Source organism: Electrona antarctica, assembly GCF_951216825.1.
Source record: "Electrona antarctica genome assembly, chromosome: 11".
In the NCBI taxonomy this organism is placed as follows: Eukaryota; Metazoa; Chordata; class Actinopteri; order Myctophiformes; family Myctophidae; genus Electrona; species Electrona antarctica.
This window is the reverse complement of record NC_136792.1, coordinates 15,650,908-15,666,579: the sequence shown is the minus strand read 5'-3', so window position 1 is coordinate 15,666,579 and position 15,672 is coordinate 15,650,908. Positions and strand designations below refer to the sequence as shown.

Below are 15,672 nucleotides of genomic sequence, written 5' to 3'. Positions count from 1 at the left end.
ATCTTTAGATTTTACATGTTATGTAATTTTGCCTTGCTATGCTTCCAGGACAAAGTGGCTAATCCCCTACCGAGTTGTTGTCCGCTGCCCGCACAAAGTTTACAATGGACAGACAGTATCACAGCAATGTTTTTATCTTTTGACTGACACAACATTTAGGTCTATCGGGAGTAATTTCCAACACTATAGTTTTTATTTGGAATGACCATGTCAGTAGTCTGACCAGGCCATTGCTCATATGAGCACATACCATGTGTGCAGGGGACAGCAAGGCATTGCCTAGCAACCGGCTCAGGGCAATACATTTACATCAATCGCAACAGATGGCTATTAAAACACGTATATATAGCAGTCAGTGTGTTTTAATAATCAGTAGTCTATAGAAGGGGGGACTTTTACTTTTTTACAGGGGCCAGTTTTGAATTGCAATTTCAAAAGCGCAATGCATTGCTCAATAAGGTAACACCTTTTAAAAGTATATTCCTCACCCAACCTTCAAGCCAGGAGGCCACAGCAGGTTCCTTTGATCAAAAGCTCCGAATGGATTCAGAGCTAAACCCTCAAATGTTCCTGGACCAAACCTTTCTTCTTAAGATGTCAAAGGAAGATGATAAGGAAAAGACGTACGGTACGTGGTCACGATGCTGCCATGACGCTCGCCTGTGGCACTGGAAGTTCCATGAAATACATGGCAGTGAATGGAGCCGGCTGGACCAACTCATAAACCAACCAGGATCCTGGATGGCTTGATTCTAGGCTTAACATAATTGATATAAATATGTTTGTAAATCTCTATGGGAAAAATTAATTGGAGAGTTGTCAGTGGGTCCAGAAAAACAAGCCCACTGCTATGCTCTATAGGCTAGTAATGTTACCACACCAGACATTATGCGATAGCATTTATGTGCATTTAATTACTTAATAAAGTGTTTGCCGAGTTTAAAGACAATTTTCCTGCATTTCGATTTTTTTACCACCTTTACGGGTGTACCAGTAAACAGATTTTGTGCTCTTATTCAATTAAAGTTCTAATACAGAACTTTTAACAGAACATTTTCAACTGAACATTATGGTGTAATAGATAAGTAATAAATAAAATGCATACTGCACACGCACGCGCTCGCACGCGCACGCACACACACACACACACACACACACACACACACACACACACACACAAATGCATGCACACGCTCGTCAAATATGTATTGTATACCTGCAGGTTAGGTGACTCACTTATTTCCATCTTTTGTTCAGTAGAGCCACTCCTGTCTCTCCTGGGTTGAAGGTAAACACACATCTGTCATGGTGAATGAATGTAGGTGTGGTTACATCCCTCCTGCAGCCCTTAAAACGTACCGTCCAGCCATCACCTCTTCCTGTCCTTATTCCGTCTGCTTCATCTCTTCATCTCTCTCACTCATTTCACCGTCATGTTCGTCGCTCCGGCCGGCTACCAGCCTGTGTATAACCCTGTAAGTACGACAAATACAGTTGTTTTTGTTTTTGAAGTAGAATCAACTGAAATACAGAATATGAAATATATAATGTATAATATTGTATAATGTATAATTAAATGATAGCCGTCGGGTTGAGTAAAAGTAGCAATACCAGCATAAAAGTCTATAACCTAAAGAAGCAAAAGCATCATTGTGCAGAAGGCCGATATATGCATTTATATATAGTTACCTTTGAAATGTAGTGGAGTAGATGTATAATAAAATAGTATTACATTTGTAATCAGCTGCACTGTTCAATCTGGATTCTCCAGGGGATCCCCAGCTAAATAATTGATAGTTGTCCACTAAATGGACCCTTGCCGTGTCTGTAACTGAGAGTGTACACATGGAGCCAAATGCACCCGTTTCATTTGTACACTTTCTGAGTGAGAATTAACACAGAGGATTTTACAGTGTAGATTGGTGTCCTAGAGATAAGAATCATATAAATATCAGTCCGTGGCCTAATCCACATCAAACTAGAGGTCCTTTTAAGGTCCTTGAAATTAAAAGGTTGATAATCGCTGGGAACACCCAGTCATCTGCAGGATTAACAACATGTCCACCTTTCTTCTGTTTGTTTTGCAGAGTGTTCCTTACACAGGACCCATCAATGGAGGCATGAGAAATGGAATGTCCATCTATATCCAAGGATCCATTCGTGACAATACCGACAAGTGAGATTTTCCACCGGGGTTGAACCGGTTTCGTTTTCGTTTTTCTCGTTTTTATTTTTTAAACCAAATTAATTGGTTCAGATCCCTAAAAGTTGGTTCGGAACTGGAACCAATACCTACTTCTTCTTGCCCTGAAGTGGGAACCAAAGTGGGCGCATGTCACTATATATTCAGGTTGGAAGATGCAGATGTGATATAAACCTTTGTATAAAATAAAGAACAGAACCAGTTCTAGAACCACAGTTGGTGGTGTTGTTGGCTATAGTATACAGTTTAACTCATTCAGTGCCACCTCATTCAGTGCCGCCCTCGTTGCCACCGAAGCCCATTATAAATAAAAGAAAGACAATTAAATTATATTGTGCATGTAATGTGCATGTCATCACCTGACATGCAGATTAGAGCAATTTTCAAAATATATTTAAAAAAAAAGTATATTAAAAGAAAAAGAAAAAAATTGGCACTTGCGGCCACCAGGGGCAGGCGTCCAAAGGCGTCCTGTGGCACTGAGACATATGCCCTTTCACATGTGTTTTCACCAATACACATTGATATTACACAGTATACAGTTTAATATGCCCTTTCACCTGTGCTTGAATTTACACATTGCGTACAACATTACAGGTATAAGCCTAAAAGCCTCTGTGTGCATGCTCTGGGTTCACTATATTTTACATTCATCTGACATTATGTCTGTAGGGAGTCAAGGATAGGGAGTCAAACCTGCGACATGCTGTCAGGCTGGATTAGCAGCCTATGGTGCTTGGATCGCTAGGCCAGCCCGGGCCATGATTTTTACTTATTTAACAGCTTTGGTTACTAGTACTTTGCAGATTTGGCTTGGGTATATATGATATTTGTGATGCTTTTGTGTGACGCTGTAGTTGTAGTATGATCAAGTATAGGGCATTCATTTATGAAAAAACACATGGTTAAAATATGGAGATTTCTGCCCAATAACAGCGTTAATGCCAGTCAAATATAAGTTGTGATTGCAGAACGTTTACAGTACATTCTTCCCCCCTTCAATGAGGTATTACAACGTTTACTTAAGTAAAACAAATCTAAGTTCTCCATCCACCACTGCATGCTGAAGTACTACAGTACAAGCAAACAATGTTTTTGTGATACTGGATGATAATATAAGGCGGAAGTTGACCCGTAAAACATGGCAGTATTTCACTAATAGGCTCACAGAGTTATCAGTTCCAACGATTACAGTCTTTGTCTGTTATTGCAATGTAATGTGTTGACATTGTTTAAACACTGGAGGGTCCACCTTGTGTAATCAGAGTGAGGGTGGGGTCTGAATTCACCAGGGTCTCTTATCAATGGCCTGTCCCTCCCTCCACTGTCGTTAATTCTTTTCACGTGTCTGCGATTATTGTTCAGTTTAATCTCAGGGAGCATGTTACCAGACAAAGTAAACACAAATCTAACTTTATAGTCTGTCTAATATCTAATAGGCTACAAGACGATTCAGATATAAGACAAGCTAAATTATACAGCTGTAAAGAATACAATGACTTCTGCCACTCTAATAGCCCTTAGCTGCACTGCTTTCAGAGCTACATTTTATTGTGTATCCCAGGTGTGCCCACACTTTTTTGACTTGAGAACTACTTTTAAAATGACCAGCTCAACCAAATCTACCCACGGCCCCACTATAAAATGGTTGACCTGAGGGGGCTTAGGAATAGCTGGCGTATAAGACAAACGCAATTGGAATTGGGAAATAGTGGCTTGGGCGGCTGACGTAGCCATCTGGACACTCTAATGCTGCCTGACCGTGTGTCGTGGGTTCAACTCCCGTTCCTGAAGACCTTCGTTGCATGTCACTCCCCATTTCCTATCAGTCTATATCCCTCTCAATAAAGGAAAACATAGCCCAAAAATATAAAACAGAATTGGAAATAGTGGAGAAATAGTCTTCCTCCTTCTACTGATGCTTGCTCACAATGCTCAGAGCATTGCATCGGGGTTTGTCTACTATAGAAGTCATGAGCTGACATGCAAATTGACATGGAAATTGAGCAGACATGCAAATTGACATGGCCGCTGGCCGTGTTTTTTATTTTTACTTTTTACTTTTTTCTGAAAATAGATAGATAGATAGATAGATGAAAAAAGGAAAAAAAACATATCCCTCTCATATTAGAAGACCAATAGTCTTTGAGTTTGAAGTTACAATGGGTTTGTATAGGAAGGGGGCGGGGCAGTTAAAATCTCTAAATACTAAATCAAGCAACTTAAAAACTGTCTGGGTGTTCACAAAAGCCAGAGTAGACGGTAAAACGACCCAAAACGTGTTTAAAAGTGAAATGCCCCTTTAAGAACGTTAACCAATATGACATAGCATACTGTACAGTGTACACCACCTTCTTCAACACTGACGATTTCTACTGTCTCTCTTCAGCTTCCTACTCAACCTGCTGTGTGGCCAGTCCATGGAGGGCAGTGACATCGCCATGCATATGAACCCTCGCTTCAGCGGCTGGGACAAGGTGGTCTTCAACAGCTGCCAGGACGGCAGCTGGCAGTCGGAGGACAGCACCCGGGACATGCCCTTCAGCCTGGGACAGCCCTTCGAGATGGTCATCCTAGCCGGCCCAGAGGGCTACCAGGTCACACAACACACATGTGCTACTTTCGCTACTTTTGAAATTGAATCCTGAAAAGTAACAGTTTTGGACATAATAGTCTTACAACTTGTAATTATCTATCTCAATGCAAAACATGCCACAGAAAATTCCTTATATGATTCCTTTCTTGTCAGTGTTTGTGACTCTGAACAGATGACACATACAGTTCACAGTTGAGTACCAAAAGTAAAAGTACCCATTATGCAGAATGTCCCATTTCAAGTTTTCAAATGTATACTAATATTTTGAAAATAGTAGATGTACAAGCTCACACTGTGTCGTTATGTGACGTATTGTGAGCTTGTAGATCAGCTGTTTTCAAATGGCCGAAATGTATATGGCTGAAGTGGTTAATGTATGTTTTGTAATAATAATACAAATCTACTAAAGTAACTAGTAACTAATGTGTTAATAAATGTAGTGGAGTAAAAGTAGAAAATAAATGCCATGAAAATATACGGGAGTAGAAGTAAAAGTATTGGAAATAATGTACGTATAGAAATACCTCAAAATTGTACTTAAGTACAGACAGTACTTAAGTAAATCTACTTTCCACCACTGGGTATACCATGATGTGACCATTCCATGACAATTACAGATCAAAGTCAACGGCAAGGACTTCCACACGTTCCCACACCGGCTCCCTGTGGAACGAGTGTGTGCCATTAACATCGCAGGAGATGTGTCCATTCAGACCATTAACATCATCGGGGTGAGCTTTTCATTGTGCCGCAGCTCTCTGCGTTCTCTATTATACGTTCCAACCATGCAAACCTATAGTTAACTTTATATTCCATTGTCAGCAAGCTGTACAATAAGCTTAATATTCATAGTGGGTCCTCAACATGTCATTTTAATAAAGGTATACAGCATCCTATGTGCTGAAAAGGACACTCATGAACATGAACTTGAACATCGAATGACGACATTCCTCATACTAAACAAACACACAGACAGACGGACGGACAGAGTGCAAAACATACTCTCCCCATACCTTTGGCCTGGTGGAGACCGAAGAGAGACAGATAACGCTGGTATTCATGTATTTACCTGTGTTCTGTTTGTTTTCAGGGAAGACCTGCAGGTGGAATGGGAGGAGGAATGGGAGGAGGTGGCATGGTATGTTTTATCTGCATGACTTTGTATATATTATTCATGTATAAGGAAGAGGAGAGGTGACCTGGCGTGGTTCACTTAGTTAGGATATAAGATGTGATCCTCATCAAGTGGGCACACCTCACTAACCTCTACCTACCTAAATGAACCTCTCCTCTTCTGTACATTTCCTGTTAAAGGTTTCATGACATTCATTTTAATTTATTTTTACTTTTATTTTTTATTTATTTTAGGTTTTATGACTTCAATTACACCCAAAAAACCTGAACTTTGAACATTCAGTGGATTTTCTGCAGTCTGGAGTTTTCTCTGGGGGTTGGAAGCCTTTTGAGCTGCAATGAAAACAGGCAAAACAGTGAAAACAGTGACATCTGCTGGCAAATCCCATTGACATATATGGGATTTGCAGGCTGTGACATATGACAACAGCAGGAAAATCAGAGCACTTGTTTGAGCCAGAAAACCCCAGACCACAGAAAATACTGAATGCTAAAAGTTCAGGTTTTTTTGGGTGCAATTGAGCTCAGAAAACCTAAAAAGAATTAAGAAAAATTACAAAAACATTTTTTTATGTCACAATCCCTGTCTCGTCTTAATAACCCCCCCTTTTCTACACGTCGATGTCCAGGGAGGAGGATGTATACCAGGTGGCGGCATGGGCGGAGGCATGGGCGGAGGAACGGGAGGCTACCAAGGTGGCGGCATGGGAGGAGGCATGGGCGGAGGAATGGGAGGCTACCCAGGTGGCGGCATGGGCGGAGGAACGGGAGGCTACCAAGGTGGAGGCATGGGAGGAGGCATGGGCGGAGGAATGGGAGGCTACCCAGGTGGCCAAGGGGTAAGCTCTCATATGGAGAAGGTAATAGCTGGATTTGGACAGTCCAGCTCCACCCACATCCAGTACATCATGGCTCATTATATGGCTCATGCATACAGTATGCTCATTGCAGTGAGGAGCCCCCACTGGGAGGACGTAGAACCTTCGTCCTACTCCTCCCACCCAACACTCCCTGCTGTAGGCTCCGCCCCAAACACGACCAATTGTGTTTGTATCGTCGCTCGACAAAGCAGGAATGCATGGCGTTGGATTCGAACGAGTCTCGTGTAGCCAGACAACTATTCCACAATCTCTGAATACTAATACTATATAAAGTCTGGAATTACACCTCCCGAAATCCGAGCAAGGAAGCTGCCATTTCCGTTCACGAAAATATATTTTAAATTAAATATCTTAAAAAAAAAATGATTTCCATTTCTGCTAAGCAGCAAGCTATATATGCTTAGATGATTTCTATTATAATACATTTGCGTGACGGTAAAGACGAAACGGAAGTGGGGAGGAGGCTTTATATTTTACTTATGATCAGAGCTTCCGTTCTCCAGACTATTGAAAATTGCGAGAGGCAACAGTCTGGCCACGGGAGACTATAGATTCAAACCTCCAGCCTCTGCGGTGGTGGGCAGCCTGGGCACGTATACTTTACCTTTGCGCCACCCAAGCGCCTTCCATGTGCAATTTATAAAAGGATTTGAACTGGCTTGGATACCGCCTCACAGGGATCAGCTAATCTGCCTGGTTTTCAAGTGATATAAAGAAATCACACCCGTGTGAACTGAGTGGTGTAATATAGCCTGTCTGACGTAATGAAATCATGTCTGACGTAATGAAATCACACCCGGGTGAACAGGGTGAACATAGCAACCATGCTCATTTTTTCTGCACTAGCAAAGCCAGTTGTAGGAGTGGTTTACACCACTCAATAACAAAGCCAGTTGTAGGAGTGGTTTACACCACTCAAAAATGATGTATTTGTTATCATACATACATACATACATACATACATACATACATACATACATACATACATACATACATACATACATACATACATACATACATACATACACTTCCTCCCCCATTCAGGATCCCCTGTCTCTGACCACCCCCAATATAGTTTATATCATCACCTGCACACAATGTCATAAACATTACATAGGAGAAACCAGTCACACACTAGAAACACGCCTCAAACAACACCTATATCACATCAAACGAGCAGACCTACACACTACCCTGTACACACACTTTCAATCCCATCCCATCGCTAACCTCATCGTTTCAGGTCTGGAATGTGGAGTCCGATGGACCAGTGGACAGCGGAAACTAATGGAGCATAGATGGATTAATAAATTGCAAACAGTAACACCCACTGGTCTAAATGAAAGAAGCTGACTATCAAACACCCACATAGTACACTCACACCTCATTCATTTTTATGTTCATCTTTCTGTTCAATTAAATAAATTTTATCCAGGCCTTGCTGTGAACTTTTACTCTTTTAGGTTGTTTTATTAATGTCCATTTTTTACCAAGTATATCCATTTTACCATTGTGTTTTAGAGGATGGGTTCGGACCATGGTTTAGGTATGCGGTCTAGTCTAACTTGGACTCAGGGGGGTGGACGCCTCTGCCTTGCATAGTCCCCAGTGAATAGGCAGGTTGCCCTTCACTGGTAACCTTACTTTGGATTTTAAATATATTAAGGTATTGTAGGCTGGGATTTTACAAAAAAGCCCCCCTTTTAAATACATACAGACATACAGACATACATACATACTTATAAGGTATGCCATCTGGTGGCTAATGAACCAAACACACATTCTCAGAAGTTGGAGCAGTTTTAGAGGACCCACTTTTAGGCCAGTGCAACAGAGCATGCTTTTGCCTTTTTTAAAACCTTACCCATTTTAACCAAATACATACATACATACATACACAAATAATTCTATAAATCCATTCAAAAGACAGGAGTCTGATTCAAGCTGACATACTGGATGTGGGGTGGGGCTGGACTTTCTCCTGTGCATGCGTGCGTGCGTGCGTGCGTGCGTGCGTGCGTGCGTGCGTGCGTGCGTGTGTATAAACTGTAGGACTGACTTAGACCTGTTTTCCCTTGCAGGGTGGAGGAGGAAATGGCTACCCTGGATCAAATCTACCAGTGAGAATACAATAATAATAATTTATATAGTGATATATATATATAATTGAGATATTATTATTATTATTATTACCCTTATTATTATTATTATTATTATTATACTCTGACTGCATTTGTGTATGAATTACAGGTTATGGGTGGACAGCCAGTGTACAACCCTGTAAGTAAAACGTATATATAGACCTGTTCAGCAATACAGTGATGTTTGTTACTGTGTAACAGATGAAGTGTCTGAATGTGTGTAATGAAATAGTATGTATTATATATGTATATATGTATTGACAGTGTGTTGTTTTTAATGTGTTTGTAAGACGGTGCCCTACTCCCAGATGATCCCAGGAGGAATGTCATCTAAGAAAACCATCATCATCAGAGGAATGGTCCCCTTTGGAGCTGATAGGTGTGTGTGTGTGTGTGTGTGTGTGTGTGTGTGTGTGTGTGTGTGTGTGTGTGTGTGTGTGTGTGTGTGTGTGTGTGTGTGTGTGTGTGTGTGTGTGTGTGTGTGTGTGTGTGTGTGTGTGCGTGCGTGCGTGCGTGCGTGCGTGCGTGCGTGCGTGCGTGCGTGCGTGTATATTGCTTTTCAATCTATCTCTTTATATTGATTTGTGTGTGTGTGTGTGTGTGTGTGTGTGTGTGTGTGTGTGTGTGTGTGTGTGTGTGTGTGCGTGTGCGTGTGTGTGTTCCAGGATGTGCATCAACTTTATGGTGAGCAGCACACGTGACATCGCCTTCCACATGAACCCCAGGGCGAGGGACGGCGTGGTGGTGAGGAACAGCATGCTAAGAGGAGACTGGGGACAGGAGGAGAGAGAGACAGGCCTCTGTCCCTTTGCAGAGGGACAGTACTTTGATGTAAGACCATTCGTTATGTCTGTGGTACAACTAAACATGTCCCTTTATGGAGGGACAGTACTTTGTTTCGACCACGGGTCCCATTTGAAATCGTATACATTTCCCGTCAGTTACTCAAATTCCAGACATTCCATATGTTGATCCATCCATCCTTCCTCTTCGATGTCTCCCTTTTGAGTTTTGACTGATACCTGTCCATTCAAACTCTAGACGGGCCTGCCCCAAAGTTATTAGTTATTAGTGCAGCTGGCGAAAACTAGAGTTCTCAACAGGCCCGAAAATTAAGGCTCATCAAAACCTGTACACTCAAGAGAATGTCCCCGCTACCACCCTTAGATCTCCATATATGGAGCTGACCTGTTCTGACATTCCATATGTTGATCAGACCTCATCAAACCCTGTACACTCAAGACATGCTCCTTATATGGCCAGTACAGAATTCATTCCATGTTGATCTGACCCCCCATGCCAAAGCATCTGTGTTTTGTCTGTGACACGACTAAACATGTCCCTAGACTGTTCATATGTCTGTTGTACAACTAAACATGTCTCTTTATGGAGGGACAGTACTTTGATGTCATGTGTCTGCAATCAGGCCTATGGCTATGGGTTTCTTTCTTTCTTTCTTTCTTTCTTTCTTTCTGACACATTGGGAAACCCGAAAAGCACACTGCAAGAGCAGTTGGAAACCCACCTCTGCAGATGTGTCCAGCAGAGGGCACTGCGGGTCCACTATGTTGGCCCCTTGTTGTGTTGTCTGCCTCTTGACTTTGTCTTTCAGAGAGGTATATTGTCAGGTACAAGTGTCATGATGTGTCTAATTGTTGTTGCTCTTTGTTGTGTCAGATGTCCATCCGTTGTGGGAACCAGAGGTTCAAGGTGTTCGTCAATGGCCAGCATCTGTTTGACTTCTTCCACCGCTTCCAGCCCTTCACCCAGGTGGACACCTTGGAGATAGACGGGGACATCACTATCTCATACATACACTTCTGAGACCTTGGAGATAGACGGGGACATCACTATCTCATACTGTACATACACTTCTGAGACCACTCACTCACACACCAGTGGTGTAAAGGAATTAACTAAGTACAATTAAGTGCATTTACTTTGTAATGGAGTATTTCCATATTGCAGTATTGATACTTTTACTGAAGGAAAACATTTGAGTACTTTTTCCACCACTGTCACACAGTTCTGACAGTAGATTACCTCAATGTGTGGCTGCTTTATTCCTCATTATCTGCTACAAAGAGAACAAAATAAAGATTGTGTTTGTGGGTGTGAGTGTTAAAGGCTGTTATGTTCTTTGTATACTTTAAAAAACTTTTTCGTGCCAAGGACCCCTGCTATTTTTGAGAACCACTGTTATAAAACAGAGTTTTCCTCAAAACGTGTTGACTGACTGTAGGAATGACCGTCTTAGTGGCTGGAGAAACAGTACAGAGGCATCGGTAAAGGTTAACCAATAGTATGTTTATTCATCAAAGAGCACTACCAACTGGCATGAATACAGGAAGCTCTCTACTCCCAGCACAGACTTCAGTTCACTGGCAAAATGGCAGCCTTTTATATCCAGCTGGAGATAATGATAATGGACTATACCATTTACAGGGGTGTCTTCAAATGAGAACATACCATAAATACATACATAAGCATACAATAAATACATATAAATAAATAACCTTAAAGCATACAAATGTTACAAGTTTCTGTGAACTACACAAGTTATAAGTCCTTCACACTACAACATAAATAAGCAATCACAACAGCACATCTTAACCCCCCCTGCTATCCTGACATGGTCCAGCCCAATCCTTACTGAAACACATCACAGGCAATTGTTAGGCATTCAATCAAACCTCAACAATAGAACTTCACATTATTGCACTTCCCAAACATATTGCATCTATAACCCACATTGCACTTGCCCCTCATGTTTGTTAATCACCAAGCATTTCCCCAGGTGGAACTCGTTGGCTGAGTGGCCATCTCAGCTAAACAGGAAACAGTATTCAACAATAAAATCTGCAAAATACCAACTGTGCAAGTTAATAAAGTGCCAATATGCTGTGCAACATAAGTAACAGAGGACCACTCTGTTACGACTGACTTTCATGGTTGGCTCTTGGCCATGACAAACATTGGAGACGGTGTAAAATTATAACAAAAGTAGAATTTATTCAATTAGACCTAATGACAGAAAACTAAAGGAATAAAGACGCCCTGGGGGCGACAGGTCGCGTGCACGCATCCGCCTGGGTGACGGCAGACTGCTGGGCGAGCGCTGGCGCTATGGCATGGGGGGTCAGATCAACATATGGAATGAATTCTGTACTAATAAAATAATAATAATAATACATTTTATTTATAAGGCGCCTTTCAGGGCACTCAAGGTCGCCGTACAGGTTAAAAACAGTTGATACAAAACACAGTTAAAAGCAAAACAAAACTAGGGCACAGCTTGCAGCAGAGGTCAGCCATACTGGCCATATATGGAGCGTCTCTTGAGTACACAGGGTTTGATGAGGTCAGATCAACATATGTATGGAATGTCAGAACAGGTCAGCTCCATATGGAGATCTAAGGGTGGCAGCGGGGGCAGTGTCTTGAGTGTACAGGGTTTGATGAGGGCCCAGGTATAGGGCTTAGTTTTCGCCGGCTGCCGGGCGCGGCTGCAGTGCTGCACAAATAACTTTTAGGCGGGCCCGTCTAGAGTTTGAATGGACAGGTATCAGACAAAAGGGAGACATCGAAGAGGAAGGACGGGTGGGGTCGGATCAACATATGGAATGTCAGAACAGGTCAGCTCCATATATGGAGATGGAGGCCAACCCCCGGTATGGGCACTGATGACGTGGAGGAGAGGGCATGACCCCGGCACCCACAGCGTCCACAGCGGGAATCAAACCCAGGACCTTCTAGCTGTGAGGCGACAGCACTACCGACTGTGCCACCGTGCCCCCCCATATCCACTCATATGTGTGTGGGGCATCACATGACTAAAATCTAAAATTACACAGATGGTTTTCCGATTTAACTCTTAATGAGACGGGTATTTCGGGGCTTGTCTGAATTCCGCCATTTCTTAATGGGGTGAAAACAACACAGCTTTGGAACATAACACATTGTTACATTGTATGCGTTTTCTTTTCCATCATAGCGCATTGTAGTGCGGGTGTTTGTTTAAATAAGACTCCAAAGCAGAGAACACTCACTTTATTTTATATACAAAATACTGAAAGTTTATATCACATAAAAAAAATATCTGTTTACAAAACACGGCAGTGGCAATTTAAATCGGACCATAGTACAGCGCCCACCCAGTCCAATGTACTGTACAGTTGTAGCCATCAGTAAAAGTCCTGTGTCATATTAGCATATTTATATTACATCATGCATTAGTAAGCCTACTATACACGCACGCACGCACGCACAGTGTCGCACACACACACATTCTACTATTATTATTCTACTGTGAAACAACACTGTCATATGTCTCATTGAACTCGCTAAGCTCACAATGTGCCGCATCTTATGAGCGTGTAGATCGTAAAAGGTGTGTGAGACCGTTGTATGACGAAATATAAATCAGACTTGCTTGCCAGGGTCATTTAGGCCCTACTGTAATGATTGCTGGAAAAACATAAAACAACTCTTCTTTTAGCAGAGCTTTTCTCGAGGGTAGATTTGAAGGCTCAACGTTCCGTTCACACTGAGATTTACTATGTGGAATAAAAAAACAACAGATGTTTTTTGATGCTTTTGAATTAGCCATGATGGCTGCCAACCTCTGCGGTGAAACATTGCAACACTGTGCATAAAAAAGTTGAGACCAGTTCAACTTGTGCTATTTCACAATACAACGTCATCCAGCAACAGATTACCATAGCTAATGGCATTTGTTTTTATTATCTATCATATCTAAATGATACAATTCCAGGAAATCTGTGTGTCCGCACCCAAGTCATGCGGGGGCTGATGGTAGGTGTGGCGCTCCACCTCAGCAATCCATCTCCCAGGGGTTCTGTAACAGGGATAGACCCCCGCGTTCTTGGCTGATACAGACAATAAGCCCCTCAGACTACTGTGCTTACTTACTGAAATATGTATGTTAGCCTTGTCTTCCTATACTGACTGCAACAGGCCCAAATACAGGCTTCCAAAAGGCTCCAGACTTGTGGCTCTTTTCCCACTACAACAGTGGTTCTCAAAGTGGGGCCTTCATGGGACCCTCACAGGTTGCTGGAAGGATTCCAGGGGGTCCCCAGCAAAATGTGCTACCACGGCTCTATGAAAATAGCAGATATACAAGCTCATACCGTGTCACTTTGTGCCGCACTCTGAGCTTGTACATGTGCTGTTTTGGAACATTCTTTTAAAATCTTGAAAGTATTGGATTTTTTTTATTTCTGGGGGTCCCTGACACAAACCATTCTCAGCTGGGGTTCCGAGGCCAAACACAATCAATGTGGGGGTCCTTGAAAAAGTTTGAGAACCACTGCACTACAAGAACCAAGTGAACCGTGCCGTGCCATGACATGACATGACATGACATGTATTTTCACAGGTTCTGCGTTCGTTTCCACATGCTACACGGAACAGTTTCACAGAATCCCATCTGGGTTCCCTGTTCAGTAGGTGCTGCTGCTAGTTCTACTCAGAACTACTACTTTCAAGTAGTGCGACAAATCTCACAGTGAACAGGGACATACGTTTGTGGTGAACATACTTCACCACAAACGTGTCAATTTTGCTGATTTTCAATGGAAAAACAAGTTGCGACACAACCTGAGTGAAACAGTATTCCAGTAAGCCTGCAGTAAAAAAGGGGGGATTTCAACAATGGCTACAACTGTATTATACACAGAATAGAAGCATTATTGAAGTGAAAAGGGCTCCATATGAAACCGTTTTCGATTCTAAACAGAAGCATTTGGTTGAATTTAAAAAGAACCATATTGCTTTACAAAGAAACATTAAATGATTCCATATGGAAATTTTCTTTTAGTTTTTTTTACTGAGTTTATAGGCAGCACCAGGAAAATAAAAAAAAACGTACACATTTTTTACATTATACGAAAAATACTGGCTCTCTTTGAAAGGCACTTTGTACAAATATGTATAGTTTCAAATTCCTGATCACACAGCATATGAATAAGGTTTGAGCTTACATAAGGTTGCAGTTAGTAGTACAATCCTCTGTGTTCATTTATCCATTTGTAACACTCCCTTATTAAAAGGACCACTTAAGTCACCACTATTCAACCTATCTTCATATAAGCGGTCCTCACTAATGATCATGAGAAAATACCACAATTTCTTTCTACTCAGTCTGTGTGTCATAGGCGGGCTGTGGGCAGTTCAGATCACCCATCAATGGGGAATCCAAGCTAATAGAATAGAAACTGCAGGCTTTCTATTCCTGAACCTTGTTTAGAAAAATAAATCTGCCTAACGATGATGTCACTGGTGGACGGGTTTCTGTTTCTGAACAGCCTTCCTATGAGACACAGATCAAGTAGAAAAAATATTTAGTGAAAATATTAGTGAGGACCAATTATATGAAGATAGGTTGAAAAGTGGTCCTTTAACATCCCTTTAGCTCTGCTCAAACACCTTCCAGAGTTGGACAGTTAGTATGAGATTAAATTAACACTGAGGATAGTGCTGTATACACATAAGTATGTGCAAAAATGTTTACTTTCAGGATTCAAATTAAAAAAGGGGGGAGTGTCTCCCAGCTAAATGATTGATAGTTGGGAACCACATTGACCCCTATACGGATCTGTAACCAAATAGATCCCAATTTGATTTAGTGTAGATTTGGGTCACAGAAAGAAAAAAATAAAAGGTGTCAAATAGTGGGTCCGTGTCCTCGTACAG

At 41.8% G+C, this 15,672-nt stretch overlaps 1 protein-coding gene across 2 annotated transcripts; it reads left to right on the top strand.

Moving 5' to 3' along the window:
* Positions 1-1,390: 1,390 nt before the first annotated feature.
* LOC306932265 (galectin-4-like) lies at positions 1,391-10,779 on the top strand (the record flags this gene model as incomplete). 2 transcript variants are annotated; one of them, XM_079514005.1, is made up of 11 exons in its annotated part: positions 1,391-1,475; positions 2,088-2,176; positions 4,593-4,800; positions 5,417-5,530; positions 5,890-5,937; positions 6,563-6,772; positions 8,896-8,934; positions 9,065-9,094; positions 9,246-9,334; positions 9,621-9,786; positions 10,633-10,779. In XM_079514005.1, exons 1-11 carry the CDS (start codon positions 1,434-1,436, stop codon positions 10,777-10,779), a joined length of 1,182 nt encoding a protein of 393 aa, XP_079370131.1. In that variant the 5' UTR covers positions 1,391-1,433. The 2 variants fall into 2 exon arrangements, with proteins under 2 accessions (XP_079370131.1, XP_079370132.1); XM_079514006.1 differs by lacking the exon at positions 6,563-6,772.
* Between the last annotated feature and the right edge of the window lie 4,893 nt (positions 10,780-15,672).